This window comes from Limulus polyphemus, unplaced genomic scaffold (genome assembly GCF_000517525.1).
Source record: "Limulus polyphemus unplaced genomic scaffold, Limulus_polyphemus-2.1.2 Scaffold489, whole genome shotgun sequence".
Taxonomy (NCBI): Eukaryota; Metazoa; Arthropoda; class Merostomata; order Xiphosura; family Limulidae; genus Limulus; species Limulus polyphemus.
Window position 1 is genome coordinate 71269 of NW_013666099.1, and position 26902 is coordinate 98170.

At 33.6% G+C, this 26902-nt stretch overlaps 1 protein-coding gene across 1 annotated transcript in view; it reads right to left on the reverse strand.

Moving 5' to 3' along the window:
- LOC106458585 (1-phosphatidylinositol 4,5-bisphosphate phosphodiesterase beta-1-like) overlaps positions 1-26902 on the reverse strand; it is a 140963-nt gene that overhangs the window by 70462 nt on the left and 43599 nt on the right. Inside the window, exon 2 of the mRNA XM_013918105.2 lies at positions 1747-1824. Coding sequence (XP_013773559.2) covers positions 1747-1824 — 78 coding nt within the window. The remainder of the gene's footprint in view (positions 1-1746; positions 1825-26902) is intronic.

A 26902-nucleotide genomic window follows, 5' to 3' on the forward strand; every position in this document is an offset into this window, starting at 1 on the left:
AAGAACGTCGAATCTGAATCACTTGAAAAAAACACGGGGGTGCTTAACTTTTTTGCCATCCTCCTCTCTCTCCCGATTTGTGAAGCTTATCTCTCTTGTCCACCCACACGTATTCAGATGTACGAAAATTACCTTTATCTATTTACCTACTTTGTCCATCCTCGTGGAGTTAAAATGTGTGAAACCTATTTATCTATCCATGTGTTTAAATTAGACGTGTGAAACTTATCTCTATCAATTTAACTATCTAGTCTATCCATGCGTATCTAGAAATGTGAAACCTATCTTAATCTACATAACTTGTTTATCCACGTGTAATTAGATGCGTGAAATATACTTTACTGTTTAATTATCTATCCAAATCTATCTTGTGTGTGAAACCTATCTATTTACTTGTAGTTATCTACCTGATGCTTTCACATTTATCTAACTTTGAAAATTTTATGAAGATGTGTGAAAACGCTTGTGCTTATGTTTCACGAGTTAAATTTAGGTTTCTCTGTCGATATACCTGTACAATAATGTGTAATATTTACCTATCTATCTGTTCCTACATGTTTTGTACCATATCATCGATTTTGTAACTTAATGCTGAATGCATTTAAATGTGTCTATTTATCTAGTTCGTAATCTGGATGTTAAATCTACTTGTCTGTTTTGTAATGTGTGTGATAAATCTCTCTCTCTCCTTTGTAAAGCGACATCTACATTTCCTTTGTAAACGCTAGAGTGACTTCCCTGTTGAACTCTGAAGTTTACGTCACGGGTTGAGTGAATAACTGGAATGAGATCGTTCCGGTTATACACCCGGCAGTTAAATCACATTTTTGTATCTCACGGATGAATTTATTTTTTTATCTGATATCGACCCAAAAAAAAAGGGATAAAAAATGAATATTATATGTAATTAACTTTCGCAAGTGAAGTATATTTTAAGAGCTAAAATCACGATAAGACCCCACACATCCTCATAGGATTTGGCTGTGGTGCTTTTTATTTTCTTATTGTTTACGATTTTAAAACCGTCATCAAAATGTACGATAAAACACTGTAACAGTCAATTAATAATAATGTACTGCAGTGGAAAAGTTGTAGCAATTGTCAAGGTTAATCGGTAGGAACAGAAATAATATATCGCCATTTTTATAATTAATTATACAGAGTAACAGTCGGTTGAATAAGCATAAATGAGTCATAGTTTTCGCGGATTTAATCAAAGTGCTTGTCGGTTGGAAGAGCTGTGGATTGATATCTTTAAATTGAAACACAGTAACTTGTGAAGGGAAAATAAAAAACTTTCTCGTGACAAACTGTGTAAGGGACGTTCCTTGTGATGGCGTGATTATCGATTCTGGAACGTCTGTCGCGTTACAAAGAAAGATTTCGATGTGAGTGATACTGATACTCAATGGTATTCAATTTTTAAGGGTAGTATAAAGTTTATGTTCCTGTAAATTACATTCAAATTACGTGTATTATTCCTAGGTTAGTAAACCAAACTGTTCAGGGATATATTGCACATGCGCGCACACACATCCATACACACACACACACACACACACACACACACACACGACAACAAACAAGCAAACTTGGAAATAGTTGTAATTATAAAAATGAAAAATAAAATCACATGTATATTGTTTATCCAATGAAATTAATCTGATCAATCCCTTAAGTTAAGATCAGAATCGTAAACTATAAAAAAAGATTTTACAATAATTCTGATATTTTCACTGATAGTACCTTGTTCTGGTCAGTCCAGAAAAGGAAGAACCCTTTTTTGTCCACTCTCACAGTGACCGGTGTGCCCACAGATGAATCCTGTAACGAAAACACAGTAAAGTTAACTTGAAACCACCAAATAATGAAAGCAGTAGAAATAAGAAGTAAAAATACTAAGTTCCTTACAAACGAACTGAAGATGGTCAACAAAATAGACTTAACTATGTTAAATCTAAGGGCATTAATAATACCCTTACTACAAGCAAACATTTAGCTCATTGCACATTTTTTCACCTTACCATATAAAAAGGCTTACGATATAAGAACGATTAAACAAAAAAGACTGGCATTATATATTCTATCCCTAGATTAGTTAACAAACACAAAAAAAGATTTGGGATTAACATCACTTATTCTATTCTCAAGTTCTGATTTATAAAAATCAGCATCACTTATTCTACCCTCAAATTGGCTAACAAAAACGATTTCGATAAAATTAACATCAATTATTTTATCCTCAAGTTGGCCAACAAAATCGATCTAGAAAAACTAATATTACATATTACGTCCTTGGATAAGATTACCATTATATAGTCTATCCCTAAGTTAGTTAATAAAAACGATTTAGACAGCATTATATACCTTACTTCCAAAGTTATTTGTAACAAAAATAAATTATGGAAGGTTAAAATTATAATCCTATCCCTAGGTTATCTGTCATCCTACGCCATCTGGTGTTTTATACGATGGATCATAATATTAATATTTGGTTAATTTGGGTTTACAACAGATGTCATTAGCCAGAACAATTAAGTTATGAGATTCTAATAAAGACCTTTAGATAATTTCGAACGCGCGCATAAATGACTTTTGCTAGAATGTTTTCTAATAACACAATTAAATTAATTAGTCTTCAATAATAAAATCCCAATCCATGCAGAGTTATGTTTGTGTTTATTTGGCAGTACAACACAAATACCAGTCTAAAGATGCAAGTCATGTAAGAATTAACATAAAAATCGTCAGAGGAGTTTGTTAACTGCAAATTTCGTAAAACGTTTAATCAGAAGTTTTCGTGTATATATTCGGTACATAAGGTACCCATGTTGCTTCAACAAATCCCTCCCTTCCTTCCTTCTCACATTTTGTTTTGACATGTACCTTCCCATCAGACTTTGTCATATTTTCTGGGAAATTTGTATTCACTACACACCAAAAAACCGCTCAAAATTCTGAAAAAATAAAGTACGATTTTTGACGTTTCCTATGTGACAATCAAAAGTTAATATTAAAGTTAAAACATATAAAATAATTTATGTGAATTATCATTGAATAATGGGTTCTTCTAGCCCCTATTGACCTAATAATGTATACATGTTATTTTTCAGGTACGAAAAAAAGAGTTCAGATTTATTTTTATACGAACTACTTTAATTCTACCCACAGCAACTAACACGTGCTTGACCTCTAAATAGATACATTTGTCCATGGTGTAAACTAACACGTGCTTGACCTATAGATAAATACATTTGTCCATGGTGTAAGCTAACACGTGCTTGACCTATAGATAAATACATTTGTCCATGGTGTAAGCTAACACGTACTTGACCTATAGATAGATACATTTGTCCATGGTGTAAGCTAACACATACTTGACCTATAGATACATTTGTCCATGGTGTAAACTAACACGTGCTTGACCTCTAAATAGATACATTTGTCCATGATGTAAACTTACACGTGCTTGACCTATAGACCATGGACAAATGTATTTATGTAAGCTAACACGTACTTGACCTATAGATAGATACATTTGTCCATGGTGACCATGGACAAATGTATCTATAGGTCAAGTACGTGTTAGTTACAAGTACGTGTTAGCTTACTTTACACCATGGACAAATGTATCTATCTATAGGTCTAACACGTACCTGACCTATAAATACATTTATCCATGATGTAAGTACATTTTCATTACTTTGTTGTACGAGTATCTCTGTAATAATCTGATAAATAAATATTTTATCAGTTACTCCTTTTTAGTAAAAGGCACAACACAAAAATGCTCAACGAATAATTTATATTTGGAGTTAGGAATTTTTCATAGTCATAGACTTTGAACCCAGCATAAATTGTTGGAAAAACGTGTATGCATGTGTAGGAATGTTTTTAAACTTCATTAAACTATGCAAAAATGAAATTAGAAGTAGGTGATTACGGACGATGTAATCATATGTGCCTAAGGAAAGAATTGGTTTAGATACTACTGTGTGCATTGCAAAGGTAAAGATGTTTGGGGAATGAATCTGTCATCCCTCAGAACCCCCATATCAGACAGCAGTATTTACGTGTTAAGACATTTAAAGTTCCGGTACTTAGGAGCAGTATCACTCAGTTTTAATATTTGTCCCGATACCTATGTTTTGAAAAAGTCGCCAGATCTTGTGTCTCTTACTAAATAAGTCGATCGATCGGTTTATCATTTTTTGATAAAACCATTAGGCTCAAAGTCTCTTTTGTACTAAAGGTGTTTGGTGGGTATCATGTGTTGTGGAATAGGTTTAACCTCACAGTCAATGAGACGCCTCGCACGGCCACCAGACTTGTTCAGAACTCCACGTACCTAACTTCATACGCGAGTAGTCTAAGCGTACCACTTAATTGTTATAAGTAATTTAAATACACCACTGCCTTTATAGTTTATAGACTTTGTACATTCAAATAGAAAATACGACATCCAAAAAAAAAAAAAAATGCTTCGCACACGAATAAAGAGTTTTTCCACTAGTTAACATTATAAATGATATTCCTGGGTTAGGTTATTTATTAACCTCCTGTCAACAGTGATTACATGAAACTACAAACCTATGGGAATTAAAACTGTGGATCTTCTACTTTAACCTTTTGCTACCATCTTGTACAAAGATGCCCCAATGGAACAAGTGTGATGCAGAGCTAGTTTACGGGTGTACTACATTTAACTCTGATACTTCAAAACGCATCATCAGTGTTTAAAAGTTTAATTACGTAGATCTTTAAACATACAAGTGTAAGCTCCAGGACATCTACAAATATATTAATCACTTCTAATTACATCATACAATGATATTTGTTACTGTCACTTTCAATATAACTACGCCAAACTCTTCGTGTTCGAGGCTGTTTAGAATGTTTCCAACAAGATGTATCACTTGGGTTTTCAGATGCAAGACTTTAAAACCATCTGTTAGAAAGTATTTTGCATCACTGAACTAGCGACTAACGAAGACCGACAATTATCGAAACTACATTTCTTCTGGTTGATTATGGTAAGGAAGTTGTCATTTAGTACAAACAACTATGTCTCTTGTTACAATTACAAACCGCTACGACGTAAATAACGATAATTTATTCATTTCTAATTTAAAATTGCTGATCCAAGAAAACTATCAAGTAAGCGCCTACTGACTATGCTGCAGTTCATAACCTAATAACGAAGTTTAATGTCACATTTAAAACACCCCTACAGTTGAAAAGGGGTTCAGCGGCATCTCGTGGGCAAAACCTTGGACTTTCTGATAAGCAACTCCACTGTAGACACAGATCTGAATGGTAGACTTAGCCGACAATCCAGAGAACCTAAAAAGGTCATTTGGTGTAACAGAAAGTTGCATACGAACAAAATCTGTATCAAGCTAAAGTTAAACAATACAAAGCTCTATGGATAATATTTTGTATCCTTGGTTTTGTTTATTCGTTTGTAGTTAAGCATAAAGCAACACAACAGGCTATCTGTGCTATGCCAACCACTGCTATCAAAACCCGGTTTTTAGCATTATAAGTCCACAGATATACCGCCGTGCCACTGGGGGCTGTATAATTGGTTCAGCTGGGCTAATAAGAACTGATCTAGCTGAAAACTTATTCTCAGCCGTTATTAGGATATTTACTAACAAACATTTCAATAATATCTCTTTAACCATCTACAGAACGTTTGCAGTGTAGCAATACATTATTATAAGTCCAAAAACAACATCAACATAAAACTATACATTTTCGTCGGCTCGTAATACGATAAAAAACATCATCATCAAAGAAGTAATATATCACATTTGTCTAGTTCGTTAATCAACATCAATAAACATGGCAATGTATACCTTTTATTGATAAAACTCTCAAGTGTTCCGGTTAAACCGAACAGACATTCTTTGAAACCCTGTCTTGTGAAAGTTACAAAACAATGATCAATACAAAAATTATACCACTCTACACAAACTTGTAACTCAGACAGTGTTCTCTCTTACGGTTTCTCTCTGTGCTGTCTGTTACATTTTTTCTCTGTGCTATCTGTTACAGTTTATCTCTGTGTTCTCTCTTACAGTTTATCTCTGTACTATCAGTTACGGTTTCTCTCTGCGTTGTCTGTTACGGTTTCTCTCTGCGTTGTCTGTTACGGTTTCTCTCTGCGTTGTCTGTTACGGTTTCTCTCTGCGTTGTCTGTTACGGTTTCTCTCTGCGTTCTCTCTTGCAGTTTCTCTCTGCGTTCTCTCATGCAGTTTCTCTCTGCGTTCTCTCTCTTACAGTTTATCTCTGCGTTCTCTCTCTTACAGTTTATCTCTGCGTTCTCTCTTACAGTTTATCTCTGCGTTCTCTCTTACAGTTTATCTCTGCGTTCTCTCTTACAGTTTATCTCTGCGTTCTCTCTTACAGTTTCACTCTGTACTATCAATTAGTTTCTCTCTGTACTATCAATTACAGTTTCTCTCTGCGTTGTCTGTTACAGTTTCTCTCTGCGTTGGTTGTTACAGTTTCTCTCTGCGTTGTCTGTTACAGTTTCTCTCTGTGCTATCGGTTACGTTTTCCCTCTATGTTCTCTCTTAGTTTCTCTCTGTGTTCTCTCTTACAGTTTCTCTGTGTTCTCTCTTACAGTTTCTCTGTGCTATCTGTTACAGTTTCTCTCTGTGCTATCTGTTACAGTTTCTCTCTGTGCTATCTGTTACAGTTTCTCTCTGTGCTATCTGTTACAGTTTCTCTCTGTGCTATCTGTTACAGTCTCTATCTGTGCTATCTGTTACAGTCTCTATCTGTGCTATCTGTTACAGTCTCTATCTGTGCTATCTGTTACAGTCTCTATCTGTGCTATCTGTTACAGTCTCTCTCTGTGCTGTCTGTTCTTATGTGAATTTTACGTAGTTTGCACGTCGTGTTGTTAAAAGCGTAATTAAAATAAAAGTATGAAATAAATATGTAGGAAGAGCTTTCAATGTTTTAACGAAGTCTTTACGTCCTTAAGATACAACGAAATTCTCCTTTTTCAGTCACATACACGTGTTCACTAACACATTACAGAGATTCTAGTGGTTTAGAAACATCGCTTTGAAACAGTGTTGCGAATTCGACAGAATGTGAGAATCGTAACGGTCAAGAAGATTATCATCGAACAATGATCACTGTGTACCAATTTAAGAAATCGCATACAGTACAACTGTAGTTTAAATACACACAAACAGAAGGCTTTTCTCTGAATAATTCACGTGCTTTGAAGGGGGGGGGACAAGGTAGACGTCACATCCTGCGATACACGTGTACGAGTTTAGTTAGAATACATGGAAACCTTGATATGAGTAGATATAGTGCATATTGACACAATCAATGAACATACGTTAGCACAAAATCAACATATAAATAAAAAAGTGTTAAAACAAAGTAGTTTGTCTCACTCCAGACCCCTCCTTCAGATTTCATTCGAAATCGGACTTCCAAATTATTCAATATTGATAAACAAAGTCCTTTGTGATAAACAAAATATCCAGAAATCCCCGTTTTATTTCTGCAACGAATGTACTTTAGTGCGATGCCAAAGTTAAGGTATGAGTTTATGCGCATGCGCGAAATCCAGTGCCGACTGCCCAAGTCCTGTCCTATACAAAGATCTTTTATTTAGTTGGCAGTTATTGTGGTTAATATTTCGACAACGGAGAATACGAATTTATCACTTAGAATATGCTATTACAAATATAGAGTTGAAATTATCTCAGAATTACTTGTTTAGTGATATCAAAATAAGTAAAACTCAGCAGATTCGACGTTCATATTAAAAAATAACATTTTTAAACTGCGAGAGTTCAGGAAGATATGATTTCCTTTGATGAGCAAGAAGGAAGCAACTACTTGAAAGCAACTCAAGCATCTTTAAAATAATATCTCTCTCTCTCTTTTTGTTTTACCAGCCTCATTCCCTGTTGAAACTAGAGCTTCAAAAAGCGTAGGAGGAGAATAAAATTTGAATATTTGTGTGTGTGTTAAGAGTGCAGTTTAAACATTTTCTATAGAGATTTTAGTCAAAAATTAGCATTCAGGTGTAAAAAACAACGCGTCCTAAATATATTGTAGATCATTATTGCATTAATGTAAGATGTACTTAATTTACACAATCTAATTAATCATTTTAATAGCAAAGATTTCTTCTCGTTCTAAAATACCAAAATTAAAGGGCACAACAAAACTTAACAAGTTAAAACTTATTAAATACTCTTCATCTCGCAAATTGTGTTTCACGAAAAATCAGTACATTATTCGAAGGAAAATGGGCATCAAACACGCTGTGAAAGTTCTATCACAATCACTGAAGTTTTCCAAGTATGTATTCACTGGCTAAAAATGTTTAACCAATAAGGCACATCAAACCGAGTCTATAAAAACAAACAACAACAAAAATATATAAGAAACTCTCTTCAAGCCGTGAAAGCCATTAGAAGTTTGACAAGACGTTGTTAACAATGATAAGAGGCAGAGACTAGCGAATTCCAGAAATATATATATATATATATCTCACAACACCAAACCGTTGTAGAGTACTCTCTAACGGCTTGATGAATAGACGTCACAAGTGTAAAGTCAAGGGGAAAGTAAAATAAAGGTGCTAAAAGATAGTAATATATAGTTATCAAACAAAAGAAAATTGCATATAGGTTAAAGAAAATGATAAGATACTGAATAGTCAAAAGAAGTAATATACGAGTCAACTGACTGTTCAAAGAAAGCAATATAAACTTGATTAACAGTATTTTGGAGTAATATAATCTAATACAAATAAGTTTTTTATGCCTATAACGTGTTTTTTTGTTGTTGTTGTTTTAAGTAATTTCTATGGATTATCACCGCATGATGACAGTCCAAATAAATTATTTAATATAAATAATGTAATATATATATACTGGTTAATAAATGAATGAAACTGTATGAATTTGGTCAAACATGTAAGAGCATAAAGACTGGTAAAAAATAGTAAACATATGTTGATTAGTCAAAGTAAGTATCAAGTTCAAACTAAGTCATCAAATATAGTTTATGAGTATAACTATTAACCAAAAAACATTATCAATAAATCGACTGGTCAAAAAATAAGTAAACAGGATACGACATTTGTTCAAATAAAATACGAGAATAATGATTTGTCAGAGAAATAATTGAGAGTAAAATTAATGGTTAGAATGGCTTTAAAGCTAATTGCTTACTAACGCTGTAGAGTTATACAAGATAACAAAATTGTAACAATTCACAAATAGTTATTTTTTTGTATTCGTACTAGAATTAAACTTCCTATTAACTCGTGTGTAAGGCTTCATCATGAATGTTTTCAATCTGTGTATATATGCAAGCAACGGAAATATGTCAAATATGAAAAAAAAAAACAATGTCATACTGGTAGTTAACAAAGGCAAAACTAACCCTACAAACACGTGAAGCTTATATGCGAGTTAGCTACAACAACAGTAATAATAGTAAAATATGATTAGAACTCTAGAAATACCAACTGATCATGAAATCCAAAATTCAGTGTGGTAAACTACTGCAGTTCCTTAAGCAGCTGGGGTTGGACCAAATAGTTAGGAGAAGCTGTAAGTTGGAAGTGATTTAAAAGATGTAATCATGGAAGTGAGGAATATGCATGTTATCATCAAAACCTCATTCACCATAGAAAAGCTGATTGAATAGGGACAGTGTAATTTAATTTTAATATCGTGCAGAAGTAGCCTGCATGTTTACCCAATTTTCATATTCTGTCTTATCATACTCCACCCTTGGCAAGCAGCTCGTCCTTCACGGCTCATCAATTACTAAAGCTAATCCTTCCCAGTCTTGTGTGTACAAGTCTGATTAAATCAGATAGAGTAACAGTTTTCTGTCAACTTGCTGATGCACAGAATGAAATATAACAGTTATAGAAGAACAAACAAAATAATTATCACACTAAAACCAATGAGAAATACCAAAAACTGGTTTTACTTGATAAGATCTAAAAACAAAATAGTTCAATGATGATAATAATAATAGCATATATGCGATATTGGAAATAATTATAGAACCAGTGAAAAACAAAATTATGAAAGGAAAAATTAAGGAAATGCGACTCCATGAGGAGTGTGAAAACGAATTGCTCCAGAATACAGTCACGTGGTGATAGCTTACACTGTGACTGATTGTGATCCAACCATTCAGAAAGTGTCACGTCATTATCAAGCTTATAAAAGAAAATGCAGCTTGCTAACTACACAAAGTACTAGTAGTAACAGTAAAATGCTCCAGTCAAGTCCCCCAGGCCTATAAAATGCATCTATAAATCAAAGTTTAGCCTTGTCGAGGACACTTCATACGAAAAATCGCTGCAAGAATCCATGTTTCAATAACCGAAGCTCTTCAATCAGAATTGATGTTAAGTATTTCAAGGTACGTTTTTTACAAGGCAGTTAACAGTCGAGTGTGCAGACATTGATGAAAACAATGTATGAATGTTATGTTGAAAACAAAGATGTACACACTAAGTGGTTTACAGGGTCTTGTATCTGCTGATGGTAACCAAACCAGAAGGTCAATGAGACCACAAACAGTGGAATGGGTAAAGCTAAAAACGTGTGTTCTTTACAAATAAATATAAGTTCGAGTTGTTTGAAAACAGTGAACCAATTTTTTCGACAACAGAGAAAAGAGCGGTTTCATATTTAATGTACAACATCCACAATGTGGAAGTGGTACAAGTCTGGGAAGGCATTACAAAAATCTGATAGCACTCGGATTGTTTACAAGTCAAGCCCGTAGCCAGAAGGATTTGGCAGGATGCGAACGACACCCCCCTCCACTCCCGACGGAGTTACGCTCGCCTATTAACATTTTTTTTTCTTGCTTTCTTTGATGATGGCTTCTCATTATATAATTGCTTTTGTAACACTGCATACATGCGAAAATAGCATTTTCATATTATCAGAGGAAAGTTATTAGAAATGTTTATTTGTAGTGACAATAGAGAAACCATTACATATTTCTGAACTTTTTTTTTTCGTCCCTGGACATTAAAGCTACATATAAAAAGAGTTCCACTTTAGATCAAAAAGAACTCCCTAATTCCAGACCTGGCTACGGGCTTGCGAGTACAGGCATATTATAATCCATCAATATATATTCCCTCAGGAACATGACTCATGAGGCGGAGATTCGTCCTCCAGCAATACAATGACACCATGCTTGCAGCAAATATGGTGAAACAATATTTTGACGTAAAATGATCCGATGAGACACAATCACAACTGTTACTAAGTCTGCACACAGTTCGAATATGAATATTCATAAAGCTGTATGGGTTTATGTAAAAAATGCGAAAGTATAAACGTGACCAAACAACTTGACTGTATTGCGGGAAGTAATTCAGGACACTTGGAACAGTAACCACAAATGCACATTGATAAACTATGCAGGAGCATGAAAACTAGATGTAATTATGTGTAAAACAGGTGCAAAATATTAGTGCATCGTCTATAATATATTCGCCTTTAATTTGCATTTTTGTAATAGTTTTTGATAACAATAAATTCACCATCTAGTTGTCATTATTCGTGTTTGGCGTGTGACTTTTCTATGTGCACTGCTTGTGTGTTTCCACAGTTAATTACATTAATGTGTGTGTGTGTGTTGTAATTCCTGGGGTTTTAACATTTCTGTATCTATTGAAGTTAGGTGAACAGCTAACGCTGGAAACCCCTAAATTACACAATAGGCGAACAGAAAAGTCAAGTATGGCCTCATTACTGTCTAAATGAAACCAAAAAGGTGTTGGTTGATGTAATAGCATTGTGAACTTAACAAACACAAGTGTTGGTTGATATAATGACATTGTAACAAAAAAAAAAGATAGTATAGATGGTATTTGCATGTAAGGTTGATGCAAATGCCATCCCTACTATCTTGTTTGCAGTTTTTGAAGGATTGATATTAGCCATCCCTACATTTACTTCCTTTTTTGAATTTTTTTCTTTAATTGTTTGCTTGTTTTTTTAATGCAGTATTTCAATAGACACAGGAAAGTTGTATTTATAACCAGGTTTTAGATATAATGAGGTTCCAACTGTAATATTTATTGTGTATCTATTATTGACTGGTAATTCCTGTTTCACCATGTACTAAAGCTTCTTGAAGGAACACCAAAATTTCTGTAAGAATGCTAACTTCAAGGGGTAATGATAACATCGTTTACATTATAATTATTATTTGTTTATTACTACTAGTTAATAATACATATAAAAGCGGATACTTCGTTTGAAACTATGTCACATCAGTGAAATTGGTTAACACCACTGTTACGGTTTTTGAGTTATCATGTAATAAAAAAGAAGCAGAAGAAAGAAGAAATTCAGACTTTTTGTTATGATATTAACAGTCATTCCCAGAACTTGTGACTCAGTCATTACATTTATATTGTTATAAAAGGAAACACTGTATAGTATTGTAAAGTTCTGGTGACCTATTGAGGAGATATTTAAAATACCATTTCGATTAACAATCCAGGCCATTCCTACATATGCAGTGCTACCGCCTGCCTGATGATGACCTATTGAGGAGATACTAAAAATACCATTTCGAGGAACAATGCGAGCCATCCCTACATAGACAGTGCTGCCACCTGCCCGATAACTAAGATGCGGAAGAAAGAGTTCACGAATAACATTCAAGAAAACATTAATCCGCCATCATATACGTCCTAGAAAGAAACATACACAAAAGACGGCACCAGAAATCATATGCCGAAATCAACGTAAAAGCAAATGATGTATTCGTTGTTCTTAGTGCAAAGCTACAAAGTGGACTACGCACACTCTATCCGCTACGGAGAATCAGACCCCCTGATCTTTGCATTGCAAGTCCGCATACTTACCGCTGATCCACCGGAGAACAAAAGTAAACGAAGTAACTTAAATTTAAAATGCCGTAACCAAAAGCAATTGAACATTAACTAAGGAATTTTCTTTTATTATTATTTTTTTTTTTTTCATATTTCATACAAGGTTTGGATGGCGTGAAAACAGGAAGTCTGGGTTAACTTCCGCATGTCATACATACAAGTATCACAGCACATGGTTACCTTAACTATTAACTTAAAAATTAACTACGCTAAGTCAGGAACAACTCAAGTGTCATTAAGATCTGGTGAAATACATTTAATAATAAAAACTTATAACTGTAAAAAAAAAAAAAGGAAGAAAAAATGAAGTTAATTAACTTCAGCGCTGATGACGGAAAGTTACTGGAACAGAATTCAACACCTAATTAATCTCTTGAACTCAAGACGAGCAAGTTTTGAATAGCTAGTACAAGACGAGGTCAACAAAAAGAAAAGAATCCGACGATACAAAATTAACGCATTTCTTTATTGTGACATCAAATTTCTGTGAAATTGCACTAATGGGTGAATTCTAAAAATGTCAAGTGTCATATAACAAGCATTTTGAGTGAGACACCAACGTGAATCACTACTGAATCAGATTTACTCCTTATTTTACAACGCCTGTATATACGAGCTGACAATTTTATATACTTCTTTGTCTTTAATTACGTGTTAAAATTATCGAGGTGTTCCATCAACTATCAATCGAGACGTATGTAGTTAATTATTTTACGTAACTTCCTTACATTATATCATCGCTTTGCTCTTACAATATTTTTCCATATGAATAGAACACTTAGAAATAAATACCATTTAAAATATTTAGCATGCCACTATAAGGTATCACAAACCAATCAAACTAACAAATTTATGTAGGTACCTACGTCAACTTACCTTAATTAAATAAATAATCAAAGAATAACAGATATTATTATATATATATATATATATACACACACACACACACACACACACACACATACACACACCACCAGAGGCGCTGCAGTGCTAGCTACAAGAAATTCACTTCTCTCATAACTTCATAAGTTTCTTTTTTTTTATATAAATATAGGCGTTTATTTTGAATGATTCTCAATTCTTAGTTACAGGTTATGCTGTGAAAAGATGTAACTGACAGAAAATACCACGCACATCTTACAACATGAAAAGAGAACGCAAGAGAAACTCATACAACTTACGCCAAAAATATTCTCACAAGTTTCTAGCACTTTTTTAAGCTCACAGACTTAGAAGTTTAACAAACGTAAACAGCAAAAAAAAAACTATCAACCGCTTCCATAAATTTTACGCTGATTACTAGCTCAATCACTTGCGTGTATATTAAAGAAGTCTTGATAATGTTACACTGAACACGGTAAACACACGCGCTATATCATGCCACTTTAGTTTTACTGTAATATAAAGTTATTGAAATCAGTCGACATTATGTAAACAATAACTTCCTATCAGAATGAAACTAAAAATCAACCCGATTTTGAGTATAGTTCATTAAATACACTTTTATTACGTACCTATTTACAAAGATCAGAATGCATATTTTCTTACTGTTGTGTATCGTCACTGTTAACGATATTTTCGGCCGTAAACCCAATAATATCTCGCAAGGTTCGGTGAACTTAGGAGATTTAGGTTAGTTCTAAATACAAATTCTAGGTTAAAAATGCAAATTAATATTTCTAATAAAAGTATCACAATGAACCTTAAATAAGCTAACACAAAGCTATTAAATCAGCCGACATTATGTAACACTGAACAAACTAAATACACGCTAAGTAAAGCTAATTACCCAAGTTTTACCGCAACATAAAGCTACAAAACCATTCGAAATTATGTAACATTGAATAAGCTACCATAGGCACTACATAATGACACCTCAGTTTTACTGTAACACGTAACTTAGTCATTAAATAAATCTTCTACCGGCTTATATTCTATATATTTAAGAAAGCATTGATAGAAACCAATCTATCTTTCACTCACCTAATCAAAAACACCTTAGGTGTGAAAAATAGGTGCGGCAAAAAAAAAAAAGACCGAGGGTGCGACATAAAGGAATGAAATCAAAACTGGCGGTCAAACTCGTAGCTACACTTATAGCATTGTTTTACAGCAAATATTCATTCAGTAGCTAGCCAGACCTCGTTTTTTGTTCAGCTTGGGGCATGATTGTGGGTAAAACAAAATACGCGTCCTAGCTAATTAATGAATGAATATTTGCTGTAAAATTATTATCAATGCTATAAGTGTAGCTACCAGTTTGGCCGTTAATTTTGATTTCATTCCTTTTAGCCGCACACTTAATCCTTTTTGGCCACACCTTTTTCTCACACCTAAGGTGTTTCTAATTACAAATCATGACTTTTTGTCAATATACACCAACAAACCACAGCAAGCAAAAAAGTGACATTCGATAGTAACCTACATTGGCTTTAAGATCGCAACCCTATTATTCGGAACAAATCTTTACTTCACAGAACCAACCAGATTATTTAAACTATATGGTAATATTACCTCTAAAACAGTATCAATTGCTTCCTTTATAGTAACGGTCCACTTTTACTCGTAGTTGAAGTTGTAGTAAAAATGTTGGACCGATAGCTCACGTGACTTTTTGCGTAGGCGTGCAAAAAGTTTATTATCAAATTTGAAAGGTTTTTGTTAAATAACTTTGCACTTGTGGCTTATATTAACACCAAATGAGACTCCTAATTGTATATTGTAATGATCTATCAGTTTACCAAATTTGAGAAAAATCTATAAAAGTTAAGTACGTTTTTCTATCAAATAAAGTACATTTGGTGCGAAGAAATAAAAAAGGAACAAACACAATCAAAATTGGAAATGTTATATCTCAAAGGATTGACTTGAAATTTGGTATGTGAAGTAAGAGTCCAGTAGAGCACAACTAGAAAAAATATGTGATAGTTTGGATTACCACTGTCCGAGCTACAGAAGGTGGAAAATTGCGAAACTATCACTTCTATTAATAACACACAGTCTGTCCTGCAGCAGTGTCTTGATTTTTATATCATATTTCATAGTTATCTACAGCTCCTGTACGAATTAGACTGTCTGATCACAATTCTCCTGTCTTTTTTTTTCTTCATCTTATTTCAGTTCGATTAGTATTTCATAAGTTTTTTTCTCAGCATGGTTGAAAGGGTAAGCTCTACTGATGTAAATTCCCGTGCTATCATAAGTAAGTTTCTATCACATGTGTAGAGTATTAGTGTCTTCAAAACCAAATGTAAGAAATTATCTAAAGTGCCCACAGTACAGGGGAAACTAAAGCATTCAAATTATCTAAAGTGCCCACAGTACAGGGGAAACTAAAGCACTCGAATTATCTAAAGTGCCCACAGTACAGGGGAAACTAAAGCACTCGAATTATCTAAAGTGCCCACAGTACAGGGGAAACTAAAGCATTCGAATTATCTAAAGTGCCCACAGTACAGGAGGAAACTAAAGCATTCGAATTATCTAAAGCGCCCACAGTACAGGGGAAACTAAAGCATTCGAATTATCTAAAGTGCCCACAGTACAGGAGAAACTAAAGCATTCGACTAGTTGCATTTCCAGGATTATATATTAGCTAAAAATTCTGTGTTTGGATTGGGGGCGGGGGTAAACATAACTAGTTTCTTACGTGCGAAACTTTTATTGTTGTTTTTTCGTTCTTGGTATGCAAAGGCTTTATTTGAGGTTCTCGTAGTACAAGCTCCATCCCTAATGATTTTCTGTGGAATAAATTCAGTCCTTCCCTAAATTCTCTTGTATTTTTGTGAAAAAAAGAGGATAGTGTTTGAGCTTTGAGTGATCGCCGTCAAATAATGTGTACGAAATGCTTTATTGAACAAAACAAGAAAGAAATGAATCCTGTACACTGTTCAGTATACTAACTTCAAATATGATTGTTTTTTCTGGGTTAGTCTTCTGGTTAGGAAGGTTCTCCTTCAATGTTACCTTTCCTACAGCTTTGTGAATACCAGATATCGCACTAATTCAGTTTAGATTCCAGTTCGTGGATCAGTGAATAGTTCTCACGTCCTCGATACTTAGCCAATCTACGAAAGGACTAAGCCATCATAGAATAAATACAGAAAGAAAATAATGCCTGATTCCAGAATGGATCGTCTGTGGCAGCTTGCATTACTTCTTTCAAACGACAAAACTTTTGTTTAGTAAAATGTATAAACTATATATATATTGAACGTTTTACCATTGTTCGCTACAAAAGCGATACAGTAACAGTTTACAACCTGTCCAATATGAAAACATATAAAATATGGGAAGGCAAAAAAAAACTGTTTCTCCAAGTCGGCGACAAAATGAAATAGAACATAGATTCAACAACGCATCCCACTGAATGCTAGAAATACTTATTGACTCCAAGTAACTTTCAGAACATATTTTCACTCCAGTACTTCTCATAACCCTGTGCTGACTTTATGGAACGAGCTTTGTGGAGACCAATGTGTTGTACATGTTAGGCCAGCGTTATTTCTGAGACTAGATAAGGTTGTACACTTTAAACTATGATGAGTAAAAAGTTATTTTTCGCTTTAACTTTCTAGAGTTCATTATACTAACCGTAAGAACTTGATGAACCTGCCTTACATCATGATAACATTCCTAAAAAATATACAAAAATTCCTAATACATCTACTGTCGAATGACCTACAATAGAAGAATGGAAGATAATAATGCTTATCTAGTTGTATCATTAAATATGTGTACTAAGCAATAACTGTTGGTTGCAATGTTGAGTAGATACGGGACGTCGTAGTCTACAACATGGAGGAACAAGCAAGACATTTCTCCTTCACCTTAACACATGTTAAAGTTGAGATGGCAAATGTATAGCAAGTGAAGAATCGAGACTTTAATAGTAATTTTTGAAATATTGAAACACATACACTTAACAACTGGCTACGTTTATATTCATCTTACTGTAACGTAACTTAGTCCCTATAGATGAGCACTTCGCTGTTAAGAACTTTTCTTTTAGATATTCGCGCAAAGCTATAAAAGGACTTTTTGCACTAGCTATTCCCCTGAATTTTTAAAGTGATAAGTCTAGAGGGAACGCAGCTGACCAACAGTATCTACTGGTAATGTTTGGGCTGCTCTAATCGAACAGTGGGATTTAACTGTCACTCTTTTAACGCACCCATGACACTATAGTGCGAGTTGCGTTTTTGTGACGATGGGATGCTAAAATTGAGCCTTTGGACCCAGAGCCCGACACTCTAACCTCTAGGCCATGGCGAGTGTCACTGAAATGCAGTGAAAGTAAGGTGCAGATTTTCATATCACGTACAAGACTGTCATACGAACAAAATAAAACTTGTATGACAATTATTTAATATTATACCAATTTTCAACTCCATTCAGACATTTAACAGGAAAATCATTAAACCGAATAGATAACACACGCGTGTATAAAGCAGGTTGGAACTGATATTAGGCTCAAATCAAATATAACAATTGTATAAAAAATTTCTTGCATAAAGTTTTTGGGTCTATACAATGAAAGAAAATACTATTCAATTCGTGTCGAGCAAGTGGACCGCTGAAAACACGAGATATGAAGATTACAGACTGATTCGATGCTGTTGATTCCGAAGAAACTGAATCAACACAGCACGTTTCTAAAAAAAAAATTTTCCTTTCTTCTTTCTTTTTTTTTTAAGAAATGTGTTACAAAGCAACATATTTGTGGCCCTGTCTTGTTTCAGATGTTTTTATTGATAATGTACAGAATATTCTTAGAAACGTTGGAGAAGACTCTTACGTTATTACCTTGACTTTTGTTATTCAAATATGTAGATGTGTACGAAACTATACGGCGAACTTTGCGGTTTACTATCACTATGTTTGTTTGTTTTGTTTTTTTTACATTAAGTGGTTCTTAAAACAGCTCAAGGTTTCCTCCTCTCAAGTTCTTTCATCACCACAAGGGATTTCCCTTTATTGATTTCTGAACACACATTTTGATTGTCAAGTACACACAGACTAAAGCTGTGCCCAGACTATACTTTCTTAACGTCAAAGTTAAAAGAGCTACTTCATTGTATTCTATATCTGCAGGACTTCGACTGAAAAGTATAGGAAATTTAATAATAATTTCACTAAACAATCATCCGGCAAGCTTTGAAACCTGATACAAACACAAGGTGCTGATTTACTCGCTAGAGTAGTTTATCACATGTTCTTCTACCTCCAACATGTTCGTCGGTCCGAAGCCAGATTGTATGGCGCCGTACCTAATCATAAAGCACCGATCACAGGGAGGCAACTGGCCGGCAGTAACCATTTATATTTTATTATTACTTATTGCTGTGTATTTTTGTTAACAACAATCACCCGAAGTAAGTAGAGTGAATATTTTACAGGTTAATTAACTAATTACGAAACAAACTGTTATAGAACTATGTAACTGCTGATCATATTTCTAATTAAAAAGTCAAACAAAAAACGTTATACTACACCATGATATACGTCAAGATGGAAGATCGAGCATAGAAAACTAATAAGTTATTACTATACAAGAACAAATTAATATGCACATGTTAAAAATCATGGTTTTGGACAGGAACCCTGATTACGATACACGTTAAATTTAATTATTTTATGATAATAACTAAGTAGAATATGCAACTGTTAAAACGATATAGGAATATGAAGATGATGTTGACTTGCAATAAGTATTTTTCCAGAAACACGAATGTTTATAGCAATAAGTTTGTTTGCTTTTTCTCGTGTTCTACGCTAACTTTCCCTAATTAGACCACAGGGAAAGCAGCTATTCAAACACCACCCACCATCAATTATTAGGCTACTCTTTACCGTAATGGAATTCACCATCACATTAAAGTACCCCCACAGCTGAAAGGGAGACCATGTTCGGCGATGAGTTTCGATCCCACGACTCATAGAAGGCTAGTTGAGCGCCGTAACCACCAGACCAACAATAAAAGTACTACTGTCATTCGTCAACAAATAATTTATTAAATATTGATACTACATTGCGACGTTCACGATGTGGGAAACCCTAGCATCACGTGAGATTGGTTACATTTTCTTATTGGTCGTGTGTTTGCTATAACAATAACGTCCTGCGAAGTAACTAATGATGAATTACATTCGACTTAAACATAATTGGACGATCAAATTCAATAAACAATGGGTATTCTTTAATTCTTTTTCCTCACAGAACAACTGACGAAGTTTCTGTTACCATTCGACCAAGTCAGAAAACAAATAAATAAGGCGCAACTCCTAACATGACTGATTTTTATCTTTTCTTTCTTTCTTTCTTTATTTTGTGCATGTAAATGCTACGACAAAATTATGGTGATAAATTTCACTAATTTACTTTGAATTATAAGAAAAAAATTACTAAGCACATTGGGTCTAAATTGATAGCTTAGCAAGGCATAACTAAAGTTAACATTCTGAGTTTAAAACATTCACAACACTAATTAACTAAGAAATGATTTTCACTTTAAAATGGGCTAAGTATTAACAATTAAATGGCAAAAATGTTTAACCTCTTCCCCCGTCCCCATTAAGTGCAGACAATACAGAAAACGTACACTAACCAACAGTGAACGATTTAATGAAGCCTGTAATAAGACTTCCTTGGACTGAATTAGTTGTTTCCCCTTAGTGCCTTCAAGAGCAAATCAGAGCATGAGAACAAGTAGCATGAAGAATCTATTTCAGGATATCGGGGATTACCTGGAACATCCAGATTCTACTTAACCAAAACCTTCCGCACCCACATGACAAGCTAACATTAGTTTCACCTGATCTAACTTTCGCCACATTCTAAATTATCGAGCTTAGGCCATTCTACGAGTTTACATTTCCGAGAGGAAGTAAGTATGCAATAGCTTTTCCAAGACTTGAAAAAAATAGTTATTTTAATACTGAAATATGTATCATGAACCACTATAGTGGTTCATAATAGGGATCGCCCAGAAATTTCATAAAAATTATTGTAGAACATACGGGCAAAAACCATCTTAAAAAGCAGATTTGTTCTTGATACAATACTCATGATCTTCTATCTCAATGGCTAAAGCTGCTAAAATATTGACAACAGCAAAAAAAATGATTTTCCGATTATTAGACAAAATTCAAAAGTCATCCATTTGTTCTTCCTATTATCATTATTCATATTATTCTTGTTTCACAAGCCTACAGAAAAAACGGCTATGAATATTTTATTCAAACCTGGACAAACCTTTTAAAAAAACAACTGCGCAGGTCATAGGATTATTTTTATGTTGATTCTTGAAAGAAAAGGAGAGATTTTATAAGTTTTTTCATCGATACTGGCCAAGTTTCTTCGAAGCCTACAGCAAAAACTGCTAGGTATACTGCACAACTACTAAACAAACTTTTGCGAAGGTTGTAGAGCTATTTGTAAGTTGATTCTTGAAAGTCAAGATTTCCACCCTCTAAAACATAAGCTCTTCGAATCCATTCAAGCATCGCAGAAATGTACAAGTCATTTAAGTACCGTTATACTAGTCGAAAACACTTCGTTTTATTAAATTAAACAATGTATATATTTATAACAGTGTCTCCAGCTTTATTATTATTGATTATATTTTACTGAAACCTGGACAATAGTAATGGATGCAGTATTGAATATGTAATACGACAGTTTTAAAATTAATTCAAGCACCTTCGTTTTTTCGCCCTGAAGAATTTCTCCAAGTCCTTCACTTTTCACCATTGAAAAAATCCGCTGTTTTACTAATGCACATTAAGTGGAAAATAATTTGTGCAATTTATAGTGCATTAATTGGAAACTGTCACGTTGAGGATTCATTGTTTCTTGAGTTCGCTGTTCTTCATTGTTTCTCAAGTTCGCTGTATTACTTTCTCTTTGCAACTACTTCAGTGAGTTTTCTAACAGTAAACGATTACCATAGTAGATTTCACTACTCATGTGAATGGTGATTTATTCTACTGATTTTCATACTTCGCTGAAATTATGAGTGCATATTTTAGTATTATTATTATTCGTAATTTTTTGCCTACAGCAAAATCGGCTGGGTATTTTGCACCAAAACTCAGACAGATTTACTATATGAAACGCTGCGAATGTCCATGACCTATTTAAAAAAGTTGATTATTTTTCATTGAAAGTTGATTTACATAGCTATAAATACGTAATATATGCGATGTTGTTATGAGCGGCTTCATTTGTACTCGACGCTTGTTAAACGCGTGTTTATAAGAAACCTCAGGCACAAAACCACCTGGCTCAGTAAATAATGGTTGGGTGGAGAAAAAACCAATGCAGCAATAAGTTGCTTAAAAACATGTAAAATTCAACTGAATTGCATATGTTTAAAATATATTATCCATAAATGGACATTAAAAACTTAAGAAACAAGATAATTAAAAATTGTTAAAAGGGGAAATAAGGATCGTCAAAAAATAACGAAACAAGTTGAATTAAACTGCAAATATTATATTTTCAAGCCTACAACTAGGGACTAAAAAAACTAAAACTAAATTGAAAATAGTGTCTACATTACTTTCTCAAACTACAAATCTCAATTTTGACTCCACTAAAATTGATAAGTACTGTAGACATGGAGCCAAAATAGGGATTTGTAGCTTTAGAAAATAATGTAGACATTATTTCCCGCCTAGTTTATTATATTTCTTTTAAAGGCTTGAAAATATAATATTTGCATTTTGACTCAACTTTTTAAATTACCAATTTTTAATTATCTCATTATTATGCTTAACCTGTCCAGAATCTAAATGATTTCTTCCTACTACCGAACAATCTTAACACTCATCAAACTGAATGCTCCTACACTCCATCACTTAAACACACTACTCCAAGTGAGGGCTGCCTGTATAATCTAACAGAACATTAATCTTCAAACTCAAAAGTTCCTATACACAGACCCCAGGATCCGGTCATCACGTCACACACTATTTCCGAAACCAACAAAGCGCGAGTAACTCTTTGTCAAATAAACATGCCACACAATATTCTCAATCATTAAAAAAAAAAAAACTAGAGAGCTCGAACGCTTTTGAAGAGTGATAGCTACTGATAAAAGAAAAAATACTAAGTTTCAAAGCGTTCAAAAATTACTTTATAGTGAGATCCAAGGTGCTTCCTTACTTCTTCATAACCAACTCTATTATTACACTGAGCGAAATTTTGTAAGCCTAAGAGTTCAAAGTAAGTCTGATTTTGGTACTTTCCTGTAACACAGATCCGATGAGGATTGGAAATCACTCAAAATAGTTCAACACAAAGGAACTGGTTGGACCAAACAGGAGATCAAATCTTTAAGTTTGATCACCCTCGAAATCAACTCGCGTGAACAATAATGAATGCTTTGTTAAGAATACTGGAGAACTAATTAACAGCAATATTTCAACCAAACGTCTGAACCTCTGAAGTGTAGAAGGTATCGGGTACGAAAAAAATAATAGTAATAACGTGATTAATATCCTCAGTTTTCAAATGAATAACGATTAACAATAATAGCAATGAGGATTCTAGATAAGAAGAATATGCAAAATAAAATAGACAAATAAAGATGAATATAATTAACTAGTCGCGAACCGCAAAACGTTTGCGGTAGTTTTCATGCCCTTCGCTTGAAGTTTCCTTATTCTATCATTTTCACGCACGCCATTTAAGCTACACTTCCTTGCAGACATCATATGTTAGATCAAAAGATCCTGGTCTATTTGAAAACAATTTAAGTGATCAGACAAATAAACTCACGTAGACGTAACTTTATTTAATAAAACTACATGTAAAGTAAACAATAAAGTAATGGTATTTAAAGTGTACAGAGTATGAAACAATTATGATCGTTCAGTGTATGACACGGTTTTATGAGTTGAAACAAAGAAACTCACAAAAACGAAGAATAAATCCCGTAGTAACGAAAAAATGTGGCTAAAAGGTGTTTATAGTAGCTAAATTATTACAAAGGAAAGTAATTGTAAAGTTGTAATGAAGGTAAACTTAGCTGAATATGCATAAACGTCTGAATGCGTGTTCACAAAGTGATAACAATATGGTTTTGAACGAATAGTGCATGCGTATTTTAGACCTAAGTAAGTCGAGAAAGTCCATAGAAATTGTATGTAGTTTAATGTTCTTTTTTAAAAAAATACAGTGCGTTTAGTGTTGTTTGTGTGAAATAACTTACAAATAAAAAACTAAAGTTGAAGTCGCAGCCAGTCGTCATATGATGAAGACGACATTGTGCCATCGTGTACCATAATCGTTGCATTAAAGAGTTTGACTAAGCAAATAACAGGTAAGGTGATTCTAAATTGAAAAGCCAATATGCAATCCGGATTCCTCGGATAAATGCCTTTCTAACTATATCAGATTTGTAGTGTTTGATCGAGAAATTAACGAGAAAATTTCCGAACAAACAAATGCAAGTGTATTATAAATATATGTGTGTGTGTGTGTGTATTTAACGCATCTCGATAAAACATATCTCTCCTGCGTTAAAAAGTAAAAAACAACACGTAAATTTATTCTGAATGGAAAAGCCGATATGCAATCCGGGCTCCTCTGACAAAAAGGCCTTTCTAACGATACGAGATTTGTAGCGTTTGGTCGCGAAATTTGCGAGAAAGTTCCGTCAGACAAATAGACAGATAGAACTGTGCAGATAGAACAATCATTTTGCTGTCACGAGTACTTCAAAAGAGGTCCACTCAGATTCTACGATTGATAAGATGCGAACAATAAAAGTCAGTATGGAATATTTTATACTAGAGATTATCAACTATAGATAGGTTGAGAATGAGTAACAAATGAAATAAATAAAAAGTTTGTTTTTGTTTACCTATAAATCCATTCTTTAACTGACCTTTTTATATATACCGTTGAACGTCTGTAGAGAATGCTACTGTAGAGTTTATTTTGATAGAATTTTCTGTACGTCATTAAAGGATATACTACCAATCATTGACTGTCATAGACACTAAAGTCCGCTCTGTAACTAATACCATTTTGATGAAACCAGGAGTACGAAAAATGCCGCTTTTCTCAAGTTTTAAGTGTTCTGTTTGTTTTGAATCTATGTCGTTGTTTTTATCAGCTTACAAATTGTTTTTTTTTAGCAAAATGAGCGCAATGCCTTATCTTATGTAATCCGGGTTCACCCCCCCCCCTTTTTTAATTAATTATCAAAGCTTAATCCCAATAAGAATGTAGTAGCTAGTTGCATTAAAAGCTAAAAAGTCACTTAACAAGAAAAGAACATCTTTTCTCAATATTCTGTCACATAAAAATGTTATTTCACAATCCCATAATTTTTTACAATCAGTCAATTCTTATGAATACAGCATAATACATTCAAATAACATCCCGCGAAGCTTAAAGCTTATCCGAAAGAAAATGTACTATTTACATCTAAATTAAATTAAAATTCATCACACAATATTCATAAAATACAATAATATTATAAAACATACTCAGTTTGAATGTTTTTTAATTGTACATATTAGTTCATAACATTATTTTTGTGTTACTAACCAGTTTTTATCATGTTTTTAAATATTTGTATATGTTTTAATATCTATTATACTTCTTGAAATTATATTAAATAAACATGATAACTTTATTTTTTCCATGGTTATTTTTTTACTTCAGGTAAATTATAATAACCTAACTTTTGTGTCTTGTATTTTTATCATGATCTATTCTAATTTTAAAATGCGATAAGAAATAATACTTTATTATAATAGTGTACTGGTATAATTTAAACACATTCATTATGCTAAAAGTTATATATCTTTCATAAGCAACCATATTATTTCTTTTTCTTATTGGTAAAATATTTTTTTACCATACCGTTTTGCAACTGCAATATTTTGCTTATATAACAATTGTAAATAGACCTGTATATTGGTATACCATAACGAATCACAGATTCATATAATGATGTATAAACCAACTGGCATACAGAAGGAAGAGTATTAAACTGAAGTTTATATATTTTACATACATAAAATCTTAATCTAGTACACGTGTTCTACATGTGATTTCCATCGAAATTTGGAATCTCGTATAACATTTTTTATAAAGATACAAAAATAAATAGGAAGCTGTCTTAAACAGTAGAATAACTGAAGGTATAAATACTTCCATTTCTGTATATCAACCGTCTATGCTATACATTTTTACTTCATCATAATACATTTTCTTATTATTCACAGAGACGAGTAACTTTTTTCAAACCAGTTTGGTTTAGTTTTTTAATTTTCGCGCAAAGCTAGACTAAGGCTATCTGTGCTATCAGTTCCTAATTTAGTAGTGATAAACTAGAGGTAAGGCCACCCAACGCAAACTCTTGAGCTACTTTTATTACCTACGAATAGTGCGATTGACCATCGCATTATAACGCCCCCACAGATTGCGAGTCGAGCATCCTAACCACTAGACTCTTTATCGCTCTTAGAGTGACATCAAAGCAGACCAATAATTCAAGTTCACATGCGAATGATATCAAAATAAAATTAAAGTATAACATATCTTCCGATTGGACACGAGCCATTTTATTTTATTCTTATTTCCGGTTTAGTATGAAATACATTCTACCCAAGGATAAAAGTGTCTGTTTAATCGACATTAGAAAAGAAAAAGCACAAATGTTGGAAGATTTTCTTTCATACGGATTACATCGGTCTACTGAAAGGATCTGTGATAAAACACGTCATTCTCCCATTATTATTTTTTATTCTCTTTGGTTTGGTTTATGAATTTCGCGCAAAGCTACACGAGGGCTATCTGCCGTCCTTAATTTAGCAGTGAAAGACTAGAGGGAAGGCAGCTACTAATTACCACCCACCGCCAACTCTTGGGCTACTCTTTTACCAACAGATGATGGGATTGACCCTCACATTAAAACGCTCCCACGGCTAAAAGGGCGAGCATGT